At 40.1% G+C, this 14793-nt stretch overlaps 1 protein-coding gene across 2 annotated transcripts in view; it reads right to left on the reverse strand.

The window, feature by feature from the left end:
• Positions 1–1169: 1169 nt before the first annotated feature.
• The window catches only part of HNF1B (HNF1 homeobox B), a 50452-nt gene continuing 36828 nt past the window's right edge, over positions 1170–14793 (reverse strand). For both annotated transcript variants that reach the window (XM_069971467.1, XM_069971468.1), the window contains exons 5-9: positions 11161–11321; positions 8684–8825; positions 7144–7335; positions 5392–5510; positions 1170–1645 (exon numbers count right to left, since the gene is read on the reverse strand). In XM_069971467.1, the coding sequence (XP_069827568.1) occupies positions 1625–1645; positions 5392–5510; positions 7144–7335; positions 8684–8825; positions 11161–11321 (635 nt within the window). In that variant the 3' untranslated portion in view covers positions 1170–1624. The remainder of the gene's footprint in view (positions 1646–5391; positions 5511–7143; positions 7336–8683; positions 8826–11160; positions 11322–14793) is intronic.

Consider the following 14793-nt stretch of genomic DNA (forward strand, 5'->3'; position numbering starts at 1 on the left):
ATTTTGCGCATAAAAAAAAATAAAATTGCACAGCAGCCCTCCAGTCAGACCTGGGCATAGTTTTTAGCCAATTTTCGCTGCAAAAAAATTGTGCAAGCACATAGATAACGTGCATCTTCATTAAGGCCTGTGCTTCTAATGATACATTTCAGCAAGGTCTGTGTTTTTGCACAGCATGCAAAAATTGTGCAAGTGCAAAAAAAAGTGCACGAATGATAAGTGTACTGTGCAGATAAGGGATGTATTAAGGCACTCAATCCACAGAGTCATGTAATGTAAGTTGCCCTTCTTCCATTTCCTACCCCCCGTTGATATTGTATATATTGTATTCTATTCCAGGAATAGCGAGCATTGAATAGACAGATTACAGTAGTCTTTCACATAGAGGTAAAGGGAAAATATCAGCAAATAAATATACTTTTAAGATATGTTTGCTTTAGGGTCAACCATTCAGTCTGACCTGGAGCCCAACTTGTTTGCATTGTAAATAGTGTTGTTTAAATATTGTTATTTAGACACAAATAGGAATATCCAAAGGATTCAATCATGAGTCGTGGAGCTAATGTGTGTGGCCTCCCCTAACATAGAGGACTCTCTGTACCTACCGGATAATGGTATCTGAGCATAGGCCGGACCCTGTAGTAACACTGAGTTATATGTGGGATATGGTAATGATGTCATAGGCTATTACTTATATGGTAATGATGTCATAGGCTATTACTTATATGGTAATGATGTCATAGGCTATTACTTATATGGTAATGATGTCATAGGCCATTACTTAATAGGGTGTGTTGGGTTAAGGCAGTGATAGAATAAGAGTAAAAGTATAACACTTAGATGGTTATACAAGAGTATGTATACTACTGGCCAGCATAATGTATTTCCTATGTCAGACAAGAGCTACAGTAGAAGCCCTATGTTTCATATTGGTTCCAATGGGATCGGTATGGTGATATGGTGTTGATATGGTGATATTTTGGATTGCATCATCTGTAGAACACGTTCGTTGTGCAACATGGCAAATTCATCCAATGGCTTGATGTATATTGATCAAATGCTTCCTTTTTGGCTATTTGACCTATCCCTTTAAACAAACTTTATATTAGGCATTATATACAAAAAAAAATTGCACTTTTCTTCTTTACAATTTACAACTATTCAACAGATTAATATTTATGGCAATCTCTCGCTATTTTATTCCAACAACATGGCTCAGTTTAGCTTTGTGTCCTGTTTTCGGCTCCTGATTTTCCCATTTTCCGGGCCCCGTTCCGGCAGCGGTCATGTAGGCACCTCAAGGGCTTGTAGATTCCCTAACAAATAAGTGATTTACTTTATCAAACTCCAATCTCCATGTCAGGTCTGGTTCATGAGATTGAGGGGGGGGGGACACTAAAGTCTTCGAATCACCTGAGAAGGAGACTGAAAATCAAGTACTGTCGCGGAGATTATAGAGCATCCATCTCTGAGTAGGAGCCATCTCCTTCAGAGACCGTCGCTCTCAAGTATCCAGCATTTCAAATTGATCTTGAGTCCGTTCCACTTGGCAACACCATAAAGTCCTAGATGTTTTCGCCAAGATGTTCATGTAGCAATGCAGAAAGATAAGTGCAGCAGGATATCACCAGGCTTGCAGAGGACACTGCGAGGGGAAAAGGAAAAAAAAAACTTTTTGAAACCGGTTTTGATTATGATAAATTACCCTAATTCAGCAAAATGATTTTATGGTGTCGCAAATGAGTTTTATGACAGTGTTACTTGGCCATGAAACATGGACATTTGCCCTTAACAATATACGGCTACATCCCTGAGACATATACATAAGCGTGAGCACATGGGAAAGCCAGCGTCAAGAAGGAACTTCCTAAACACCAAAGACGCTACAGGGAGCTTTATTGCAGGAGGGTTATGTGCAATTATATTATGAGGGACAAATACAAAGATCAAACACCGAGAAGAAACTGCAAACTTGCAAATATTTATCTCTCTGTATTGTTAAAGAAGAAGTCTGACCGTTTTAAAAATCCGGCAGCCGGCAGGGGCAGAGGGGAATTTGATAACAAGTATGAACTTACCTTTCCAAGCGGACTCGGAACCCCCGCCACGAGGCATTTTCCCCCGAGTTGTGACTTCACAACTTGGGGGAAAATGCCTGTCCCGGCTGATGGACTGGCCGCAGCCCTGGAGATCCCGGAGCGGGGGTCTCGAAGCTGGTCCCAAGGCAGGCACAGGGAGAGTTAAGTTCGTTCTTATCAAATTCCCCCCTACCCTTGCCAGCTGCCAGATTTTCAAAACGGACTTCTCCTTTAAGATAAGATGACACTAAAATTCTATCATACACATTTCTGTATATAATATTTAGTGATGATATTAAAAAGACTATATAGCCAGATGGAAACATAAAACATTGCATAGATTTATTGTATGCTTTATGCAACATTTATACATTGCATTCTCTGTTCACATTCAACCGACAAACAGAGTAAGGTAATAGTGTTAGTCCACACATGAACACCCATACAGTCTGCCATACTGACACAATCAGGTGTCGCCCAGCATTAAAAGAATATTGTTTGGTGCAGGGTAGCTTAAAAATTAAAAAAACAAGGTTTACTCCCCCGAGCCTCCTCCAGCTGCACCATCAATGCTCCCAGTCCTTCTTCACTGCTTCTTCCTAGCAGTACTAGCTTTGCTTGACCCATCACTGACTGCAGTTGTGTCCTGCTTCATCAATGAATAAAGTGGGGCAATTCCTGCAGGAAGCATGTGTCATCAGCTACCAGGAAGTAGCAGTCACCAAAGGGGTCGGGGGCATCGGCAGTGCAGCTGTGGTTGCTAAGAAGAGGTGAGTATACCTTGTCCTGAATTTTTTTGTCCCCCTGTGCCAAATGCTATTTTCTTAATGCCCAGACAACCATTTAAGCCTTATCCTTTGTAATGTCCCTCATATTTGATAATACCTTTCATTAGCTAATTGGTTTTCTAGTAAGTCAACAAAGATATCACTCCTATAATACTTTTCCTCTTTTTAAATACTAAAGTAGTTAAAATTATAATGGTTGAATTAGTCGATTAAACACCTGTCTCCACCAGCCACTTATTAGCATTTGCTTGTGTCTAACTAAGGGACGGTGTGTGGGGCCATTGTCCAAAAAGAAGTGGTCACTAGGCCAGAAGATCAATAATGAATAATATTCATATATTCATAATTATCCATTGAACCTCTATAAAAATGGTATCTATTGGCCATGTGATTATGCCGTGCGTGGTGATTACAGGCATTCAGCTGGTTTAATGGGGTTCTTTTAAGGTTTGGTTTGGACGAACCCCAACTTTTCTTCAAAGTTTGTCAAACCTGTCGAACCAAATGTTTTAAAGTTTTGCTCATCTCTAGTGGCGATTTACATGAGGTTGCCTAAGACACAGCACTAAGTAACACTGATGGTCCTCTTTGGAGGAGAGGTTACTCCTTCCTACCAGTAAGGACTGCCTCGATAAAAAAAAAACAGACCATCAGCATAAAGCAGCGATCATTGTTGGTGCTTCGTAAAGTTGCTTTATACATTGGGACCTTACGCTTTTAAGCTATTCCTTACTTGTCCTCGCAATGACAGAAAATGGTCATGACAATATTTGGACACCGTTTTTCGTGTCTCTTTTGGAATCTGAAGGGCCAAAACTTTTTACGACTCCACTACTGGCCAAATGCCTACAAATATTTTGTTAGAAGAGCAATAAAGGAACGACTTTTAATATTCCCCTTGTTTGACAAAGCCAGTAATGAAAACGTAATTCCTTGTATTCTCGGTCAGTTCTTTTTTTGTGATTTCCCACTCTTTGTAGTCAAGAGAAAACATTTATCTAACCCCACAAATCATAATCAGTCAGGCAATCAAGCAGATCAAGGCTCCATGGAATACTATTTCCTTGAAAGGGCTTATCAATCCATCTGGTGGGTACTCAGCCCTAACCAGACCTGATTAATTATTCATCTTGCCCAAGCAGACTTTGATGCTTGTTGAAACAAGCCCTACAGATGCAGAACCTAATTATCTAATCCCAGTCTATTAGGATTCTGCCCGCTAGGGTGTCACATCTACCAAGAACTACTGATCCATTAAAAGTGCTACAATTAAGCCTCAAGTGGATGCTCCTTTGTTATTCTGCGTCATATAGTTGCGAGTACACTTCATGCCTATGTTCACACAGTTTTTATGAGCAGAATGGCCGTTGTTGGCAAGTAAAACAACGGCTGTTCTTGACTTAAAATAATGCACTGTATTGAAGTCTATGGGAACAACGACCATTTGCCATATACTGTATTAAACAATTATTACCGCTTTGTTTACAAAATGTATGGCCCTTTTGACGGCCGTACATTGCATAGACTTCGAAGGCCAATAGGAGTGCAGGCTCAAATTCCATATTAGGCAATATCAGCCACAGGAACATGTCAAGCAGCGGCCGTTTTTAATACATAGAGTGAACATAGCCTATATGTGCAATCCCACTACTGCGCAACTGTCTGCAATCCAGATTATTTGATTATGAAGTCAGATGTGAATGTTGCTTTACAAGGGTATAGGATGTCATTTGTTGAAGATTAATAACTTCTAAACAGGCTGATTTTAGGCTCCATTTACATTTACATGTTGTTTGATGGGAATAGAAAATTGGAACTCAGCTCAAGGGAGAATAAACATATAATAGTATAAGTAGTAGTAATAATAATAATAATAATAGTAGTAGAATTAATAATAATAATAATAATAATAATATTATTATTATTATTATTATTATTATTATTATTATTATTATTATTATTATATTTTCTATTCACAGCCATAATTTAATCCTTCTGACCTTTAAGACATACTGGAAAGCATTTCTCCCACAAAAATTTGCCTCAGTCTCAAAAACTTATTATTACAATTATAATTATTATTATTATTATTATTATTATTATTATTATTATTCTTTCTAATTTCTCTTATTTAAATTTCTGGTGATTTTTTTTTATTTCCCTCTTACTCTCTATATTATAAAATAATCATGAAAGCTTTGGTTACTAGGCCTAAAACGAAGCTGATACTTTAATATTTTTTGTACGTCTTGTGGTATTTTTTATATAACTGCATTATTTCCTCTTGTTGTATATGTCTTCCTATCCGTCAGTAAAGATGAACCTCATAGATGAAGAGATCAATGAATTAATGATGATTTGTGTCATATCGGTTGAACACTTCAGGTGTGATAATTGGCTAAAAGAAACGATCCAGAATCGCTTTTGAACCTAGGTGACTGTGGAAGATTTAAAAGTGAGTTCTAGTTTTTTGAAAGTCAAATAAAAGAGACAACAACCAAGGCTTATTACCCTGCTTCTCTTACCTGTTTACTAGAGGACATGTTTGATAATGTGCTGATGCTGCCGGTATCTGTGACAACCATTGCTGAAGGAAAGCGGGATGTGTGGGAATACTGGGGAGGTTCCTGTTTATGTGCATACACTGGAAATATAGCACAAAAAATACTGAGTTACAAAATAAACACAATAGCTTTACCATAATACACATAATAGCTTTAGGGTGCGTTCACACCTACAGGATCTGCAGCAGATCTGATGGCGCAGATTTGAAGCTGCAGATTTGCTTTGAATGTGCAACTTCAAATCTGCACCATCAAATCTGCTGCAGATTTGGTGCAGATCCTGTACGTGTGAACGCACCCTTAAGAATTTATGTAATCCAACCTTCTAACTGCAATTGTAATATAGAAATTGTAAAAATTTTACTTTTTTCAATTATTTCTGCCGTGCAAACTGTAAACGATACCTAATGCCCCACACACACACATTAGTAATATACTGTTCTAGACAGTGCAGTACCCATTGATTTCAATGGGTTACCCCTCCATAGTTGCTACGGATCCATAAAAAGGCCATGATCCATGCTGCAAAAAATTTCTTGTGAGCCCTAATATGTGCCGTTATTACACGGATCACCTATAACTATGAATGGGACTGTGCGATTATGGACAGCTATGGAATTCACATCTGTGGGTCCGCAGCTACAGACAGTCTGACGGATGTGTGAATGAAATAAATTACATTATAGAAGTATAAAAAGCCTCTTGCCCACAAAAGCATAACTAGAGATATATATGCTAAATGGAATATAGCTACAGCACTGACACCATCCTGCCTCCTGCAATTATCTATATACCTAGCTCTGCTACATACAGATACATTATATAATTCAATATACAAATATATTATACAATATATACAAATATGCCCGTCTTACAAAGCAAAGCATATGGGCACTTACTAGTTTAACCAAACACACTACGCCATACCTTCTAGTTTATTAATACTAATAATATGTTCATGCAAGAACCATCTAATAAACAGAGAGGGCTGCTTATATAAGGGTGGAATATTACTAAATACTACCAATATATAATTCTCTCCAGTTACTAGGGATTCTGTATTTGGTCAATGCAACAATATTCTCCTCTAATATTGGGTCTATGGGAGGTATATACCCAGTTTATGGGGCTCCAGTACAAAGTTTTGTATGGAAATTTTTGTTGAGTTCGCCAATTCCCTGTACTTTCCTGCTGTTCTTAGGGCCCGATTACATGGCGTGAAAATCGGCCAATTCGGATTATAATAGAGACAACGATCAGCAGATGAAACAATCATCGCCCCAAAGCTAAAATCTTTAGGCCCAAAGCTAAAATCATTGCTGCCGACCGCACATTGCTACGTGTAATAGCGGTGCACGGCCAATGGCTGACGATTACCCAAAGAGTTAAAGGAGAAGTCTGGCATAAATTTTTATTAAAGTATTGTATTGCCCCCCAAAAGTTATGCAAATCACCAATATACACTTATTACGGTAAATGCTTATAAAATGCTTTTTTCCCTGCACTTACTACTGCAGCTTGTGGTGCGGGGATGCACACAGTGCACAGGAGAAGTCCGGGAGTGTGGACAGGTAAAGTATTAACTGTTCAAGCAAGGGCTGCACGGGCATCGCTAACAATGTTCATGCGGCCCTTGCTAAACAATTATCAGGCTGTGTAATAGGTCCAGTAAACGAGCCCCGATCTAGCAGAAAAGATTGCTTTAGCACTTACTGTGAGAATTCTGAAGTTGTGCCATAGTAGCCATGAATGGTTGTTGTGTCATGTGACCAGACGAGTGCTGCATTAAGGACTGTTGATGGGGACTGTGCAGTTGTGGTGAAAACTGTACCGACTGTAAAGCTGCCAGGCTTCCGGCCACGCTGTTTATGACGGGAACGCTCTGCGCCTGAGAGGTGTTCAGATCTGGAGACAAGAACACCATAAAATCATTGCAACTTTTGTCATTGATATTTGAAACTTCTACGCTAGATGACTGTAAACCATCTGGAAATGAAACTCAAAGATTAGGCAAAGTAGAATTGAATGAGAAATCGGGAAAAAAAATTGTAAATTACTTCTATTTAACATTCTCCAGTCTTCCAGCACTTATCAGCTGCTGTATGTCCTGCAGGATGTGGTTTGTGTGTGGGTGTGTGTGTGTGTCCAGTCTGACACAGTGCTCTCTGCTGTGACCTCTGTCCATGGCAGGAGAGGTTTTCTATGGGGATTTGCTGCTGCTCTGGGCAGTTCCTGACATGGACAGAGGTGGCCGCAGAGAGCACTGTGTCAGACTGGAGACAATACACTACTTCCTGCAGGACATACTGCAGCTGATAGGTACTGGAAGACTGGAGATTTTTATAAAAAAATCTTTACCAATGTTCTACAGACAAAGACCATTATTTGACACAAGGTAGGTCAAAAAATTATTTCCTCTCATTTAAGAATTTCCTCATTTGCAATGAAAATGTAACTTCCTGTGCAAACAGACAAATGTAACATTTTGTTGCAATGTTTGTACGCTATTGTTTTGTTTTCTCAGAAATTTACTAGGAAAATTTTGCATACATTAGCATTACTGTAGCATGGATGATGGAAGAAATGGGGCAGATTTATCAAAACCATCTAAAAAAACAAACAACGCCCATAGCAACCAATCACAGCTCAGCTTTCATTTTACCAGAATAATTAAAATAATAACAGCGACTCAACCTAACTTTTATAAGGGGGTGAATATCAGGTGCATGACTGTTAAAGGGGTGGCTCACCAAAAAAACTTCTTTCAAATCATTTGATGCCAGAAAGTGCCAGAGATTTGTAATTTACTACTATAAAAAAAATCTCCAGTCTTCCAATATTTATGAGCTTTTATATGTCCTGCAGGAAATGGTGTATTCTTTTCAGTCTGACACACTGCTGCAACCTCTGTTCATGTCAGGAACTGTCCAGAACAGTAGCAAATCCCGAAAGAAAACCTCTCCTGCTCTCCAGACTGGAAAGAATACACCACTTCCTGCATGACATGCAGCAGCTGATAAGTACGGGAAGACTGCAGATTTTTTTTTTATAGAAGTAAATTACAAATCTCTGGCACTTTTTGGCATCAGTTGAAAGAAATTTTTTTGTGAACTACCCCTTTAAGGTGTACTATCCCACCAAGTGTGAGCCCCAGTCACTAGCAAGCATGCTGTGCCTCTCTGTCAGAAGAAAAATAAGCCATTTTTTCATATAAAACAGGGTGCCGCACCCCTACAAGATAGTAAAGACTTACTTTGTGTTATCGCCATGACTCCAGATATAGGCGCCATGATGAGATTCTGTGATTGTTGAGAATTGTGATGAACGGACTGCGACAAACTGTGAATATTTGTCAAGGTGCTTACAGGCGGGAGACCTCCTCCGGAGACAGGAATCTATAAAAACATGACGTGATATAAAGCCCTTACAAGTCTACAACTTACAATGTATGTACCATTAGGAATACAGAAGAAGACATTTCCCTGCCTATTAATGTCTCCCGAGAAAAAACAGATCAGATCACAAGAATATTTTACACAGTTTTGGAAATTCTCCTTGTGCGATTTTTAGGTGATGGGAAATGCAAAGAAAGTAATTTTCCAGATACATTCGATTTGCCCCTTGGTGTCCCTGTACTGTTGCCTAGGTGCCCTGGCCTGGCTAAGCTGCCAATCGGGTGGTCGGGACCTAGGGAAGCCCAGTGAGGCACACAGGTCTCAAGGCTTGGATCATCCCTGGAGACATGTGTAGCCCCATTGGGAGATGCAGAAAGTCTGAGCTGTTTCAGCATGGCACCACTGCATCTTGGCATAGCACCCCCAGCTCCAATCCAGGGAGTGAGCTGGGATGCAGCAGTGCCAATCTGAAATATCAAGTACTGCAAGCCTGGGTCAGGGGAACCCAAATGTGCAAAAGGACCACGTCTACCATATATACATACATATATACATCTACTATACATACATACATACATCTACCATATATACATACATACAACATCTACCATACATACATCTACCATACATCCATACATGCATCTTCCATATATACTTACATCTACCATACATACATACATCTAACATACATACATACATCTATCATATATACATACATCTACCATACATACATACGTACATATACGGTTACCATACATACATCTCACATAGATACATACAACCAAAAAGCGTGTAACATTTTGGTATTTAGTGAAATCCATGACTAGCAGATTATCATCATCTGTAGCCAGAAACTCTCTATACAGTATATACTCCATACTATCTGTAGCTAACAACTGCCCTTACATACCCCATACTATCTGTAGCTAACAACTCTCCATACAGTATATACCCCATACTATCTGTAGCTAACAACTCTCCATATATAATCCATACTATCTGTAGCTAACAACTCTCCATACAGTATATACTCCATACTATCTATAGCTAACAGCTCCCCTTATATATCCCATACTATCTGTAGCTAACAACTCCCCTTATATACACCATACTATCTGTAGCTAACAACTCTCCATATATACTCTATACTATCTGTAGCTAACAACTCTCCATATATACCCCATACTATCTGTAGCTAACAACTCTCCATACAGTATATACCCCATATTATCTGTAGCTAACAACTTCCCTTATATACCCCATACTATCTATGGCTAACAACTCTCCATATATACCCCATACTATCTGTAGCTAACAACTCTCCATATATACTCTATACTATCTGTAGCTAACAATTCCCCTTATATACCCCATACTATCTGTAGCTAACAACTCTCCATACAGTATATACTCCATACTATCTATAGCTAACAGCTCCCCTTATATATCCCATACTATCTGTAGCTAACAACTCTCCATATATACCCCATACTATCTGTAGCTAACAACTCTCCATATATACTCCATACTATCTGTAGCTAACAACTCTCCATACAGTATATACCCCATATTATCTGTAGCTAACAACTGCCCTTACATACCCCATACTATCTGTAGCTAACAACTCTCCATATATACCCCATACTATCTGTAGCTAACAACTCCCCTTATATACCCCATACTATCTGTAGCTAACAAGTCTCCATCTATACCCCATACTATCTGTAGCTAACAACTCTCCATTTATACCCCATACTATCTGTAGCTAACAACTCTCCATATATACCCCATACTATCTGTAGCTAACAACTCTCCATATATACCCCATACTATCTGTAGCTAACAACTCTCCATCTATACCCCATACTATCTGTAGCTAACAACTCTCCATCGACATCTTAAACATAAAAGTTCTGCGGGCTGAATAAAGAAGTCAATCACAGAAAAAAGGGAAAGTATGTTACAAAATGAAGCAAACCAAACCCCTGGGCCTGTCCCACCCCTTGAAGCTTTTGGAGAGTCAGTTTTATCAATGTGCGAGTCATCTGCGAGGAAAAACAAACACTGTTCCACCCACTTCTCTCTCTGTCAGGTATTTAATCAATAAAAAGTGAACGGCTCTTTGTTTCGTTTATTGGTCAGCTTCAAAAAGGCCTTAAAGTGGGTCAGGGAGCTGTTTTTTAGTGCAAACTCTCCATTCAGGATTTTTATTCTACAATGCTTCTTTGTTTACTGCTGACCCTGTGAGAACCTAAAAAAAGAATCCTGTGTGTTTTTCTTGCTTGTCTCCCTTATCTTATCAGCTCTGCGGCTACAATAGACCAGGTGTACTCACCAATTTACCATCAGGTGAAAGCATGTTATGGCCGGGATCCAAGCTCACTGGAGAAACCTGCTGGAGGACTGACTGACTGGTCAACATGGCATTGTTACCATGGTGATTAATTGTTGACGATGAAGTAACCTCGCTGTTTCCTTGTTGATTGTATCTTACTCCTGGAAAATAAAGTGTGCACATTATTATACTGTACATACAGGGTCTGAGAATAGGTTATTGTGATATAGGCCCTGGATGAAGTCTGAGACAAAAAGACAACATCTGGAGGTAAAGTAGGGTCATACAGAAACCTGAGGGTGCTGTAATATGGCGCTAGTTGAATGGAGATGTAATAGACATGTGCGTATGAGACCTTGTTGGTAAAGTACAGCCCCTTTATACCAAAGGTAAAGTACCGCCCCTGTACCTTGATAATAAAGTACCGCCCCTGGGTGCTGATGGTAAAGTGTCAGGGCTGTGTGCTTATGGTAAAGTACTGCCCCTGTGCGCTGATGGTTAAGTACTGCCCCTATGCACTGATAATAAAGTACTGCCCCTGTGCGCTAATGGTTAAGTACTGCCCCTATGTACAGATAATAAAGTACTGCCCCTGTGTGCTGATGGCTAATTACTGCCCTTGTGCACTGATGGCTAATTACTGCCCCTGTGAGCTGATGGTTAAGTACTGCCCCTGTGAGCTGATTGTTAAGTACTGCCCCTGTGCGCTGATGGTTAAGTACTGCCCCTATGCACTGATAATAAAGTACTGCCCCTGTGCGCTGATGGCTAAGTACTGCCCCTGTGAGCTGATGGTTAAGTACTGCCCCTGTGTGCTGATAGTTAAGTGTTGCCTCTGTACACTCAATCACCTATTCAACACATTATTAAAAAGTAACAATTCCAAATAACGGACCAGCGAAAGAGCAGAATAAAGGTACAGTATTGGTCAGCATTTGGTGCCCTGTAAGAACATAACTTTACAGGATTAGCTGTCCGGTGTGTGTACATGAGAGGCAGCACTATTTCACAAGTTCCCAGAGCGGTCTGACTTGTGATTTCAGCCATTTCTCTGGCCAGAAACTCTGCATCCTCTCTGCTTGCCAGCACTTTCTGGTCACTCATCCTCTTGCCCCCTCCTCCCTCCATAGGTGTGTATAGCTAGTGTAAGCTAATCATCGCTCTGCTTTACTCTGCTGTAATTGGCTTTCCCTTAAAGGGACTCTGTAGTTCTCATACCAGAAACAGAGCTGCAGACACAGACAGATAGGCTATAGGGAGAGAAAACAAAAGATGCCTTTGTCTGCTGATGGCCATTGATTATCTCGATTATCGAGCCATGTAATAGGCTTGGTAAACTAGCGTACAACGCAGGTCTGGCTGTGTGATATTCCCTTTAGTGGGGAACAGATAAGAAGGGGGACAGGCTTGTGAGTACAGAACAAAGCTCTTTTGTTTAATCTGACCTATCACAGAGCGCTTGGGTGGCATAGCAATGTAACTGTCAGTGGCTGAGTAGGACCGCCCACTGGACTCCTAAGCCCCAAAAGAACAGAGATCTCAATGGTAAACAACTTATGCTGTAAGATTTCTAACAAAGGCTATTGTATAGGCCAAGCTGCTCAGTTCCTGTCGATCTCAATGCTTTCTATGTGACAGGATCCCTTTAAATGGCCATACAGGTTTTTCTACCTGTTTTTGTTGTTTTTTGATTGTTATGGGGCAAAAAAAAGGGAAAAAAGTCCATATTTTCCCTTCCAATGGCTCGTGAGTTCAGTCTGTAAGTTCAAACACATATAAATATTTGGCCCATAAATGGTTAAACAAACCATATGTGAGGCCTCAGGACCTCTTTTGGTCTAAAGCCATAAATTACGTCCAGATTACGTCCAGAATACACAGAAATCAGATTTTTTTCTGAGCTCGAATTTTTGTTACATCCCAAAATATTGAAAGACTGAAATTTTAGGCATTAAAAAAAAAAAAAAACCTAAACAAAAACAACCACTTTTGAGCTGTAACATTACAGCTTGTAACCCAAGTTTTTAAGATATTTAAATGTATTGTTTTATGCCGTCTATTATTCATTGTTAAAATGGGGATAAAAGAAGGTTATTTCCATCTGCTAAAAATGGTCTTTATAAAAGCCAGCAGACCCGTAGAATTGCCCGAGCTTGTAACAGTGTAAACATTCATTAACCCGGGCAATGTTACACACATTCTTCTGCTGTATTTTTAACCTCATGCATAGCTGCATAGTTATTAAGCTTGAAAAAACCCAAGTCCACAGAGTTCAGCCTTTCCGTATTACCCCACTGTGGATGAGGAAAGGCAAACAAAACTCTGGTGATAACTACTTTCAATTTGTCACAGTGAGAAAATATCTAAACAGTCAGGTCACCGGACGTCTATCTCTGCTCTACGAAGATAAAATATTTTTATATACAGACAGATAGCTAGAGAGAGGTAGAGAGAATGGCCCATTTTACCAGCAATTTCTTAAAGGGAAACTCTCAGCAGGTTAGACGAATCTAACCTGCTGATTGCCCCTTATAGCGCTGGGGACGCTGAGGAGGAAAGTATGTGTCTTACCTTCCTCCTCGGCGCTGGTCCAGCACTGTTAGGGTCCTATTAGGTGATTTTTAATGATTAACGATAAATGATCGCAAACTAAATTGTTTATCGATAAACTTAAATCATTCACCATAGTTGTTAGTTATGATCATTACAACAATTGTTACTACTATTGTTTACTCCATTTGATCCCAGATGTAATATACATGTGCGTATGAGACATTGGTGGTAAAGTACCGCCCTGGTACGCTGATAGTAAAGTAGCGCCCCTGTGCGCTGATAGTAAAGGGTCACCCTATGTACATTGATGGTAAAGTACTACCCCTGTGCACTGATAGTAAAGTGTCACCCTATGTACATTCATGGTAAAGTACCACCCCTGTGCGCTGATAGTAAAGGGTCACCCTATGTACACTGATGGTAAAGTACCACCCCTGTGCGCTGATAGTAAAGGGTCACCCTATGTACATTCATGGTAAAGTACCACCCCTGTGCACTGATAGTAAAGTGTCACCCTATGTACATTGATGGTAAAGTACCACCCCTGTGCGCTGATAGTAAAGGGTCACCCTATGTACACTGATGGTAAAGTACCACCCCTGTGCGCTGATAGTAAAGGGTCACCCTATGTACATTCATGGTAAAGTACCACCCCTGTGCACTGATAGTAAAGTGTCACCCTATGTACATTCATGGTAAAGTACCACCCCTGTGCGCTGATAGTAAAGGGTCACCCTATGTACACTGATGGTAAAGTACCACCCCTGTGCGCTGATAGTAAAGGGTCACCTTATGTACACTGATGGTAAAGTACCACCCCTGTGCGCTGATAGTAAAGGGTCACCCTATGTACATTCATGGTAAAGTACCACCCCTGTGCGCTGATAGTAAAGGGTCACCCTATGTACACTGATGGTAAAGTACCACCCCTGTGCGCTGATAGTAAAGGGTCACCCTATGTACATTCATGGTAAAGTACCACCCCTGTGCGCTGATAGTAAAGTGTCACCTTATGTACATTGATGGTAAAGTACCACCCCTGTGCGCTGATAGTAAAGGGTCACCCTATGTACATTGATG

Source organism: Dendropsophus ebraccatus, chromosome 5 (genome assembly GCF_027789765.1).
Source record: "Dendropsophus ebraccatus isolate aDenEbr1 chromosome 5, aDenEbr1.pat, whole genome shotgun sequence".
Classification (NCBI taxonomy): domain Eukaryota; kingdom Metazoa; phylum Chordata; class Amphibia; order Anura; family Hylidae; genus Dendropsophus; species Dendropsophus ebraccatus.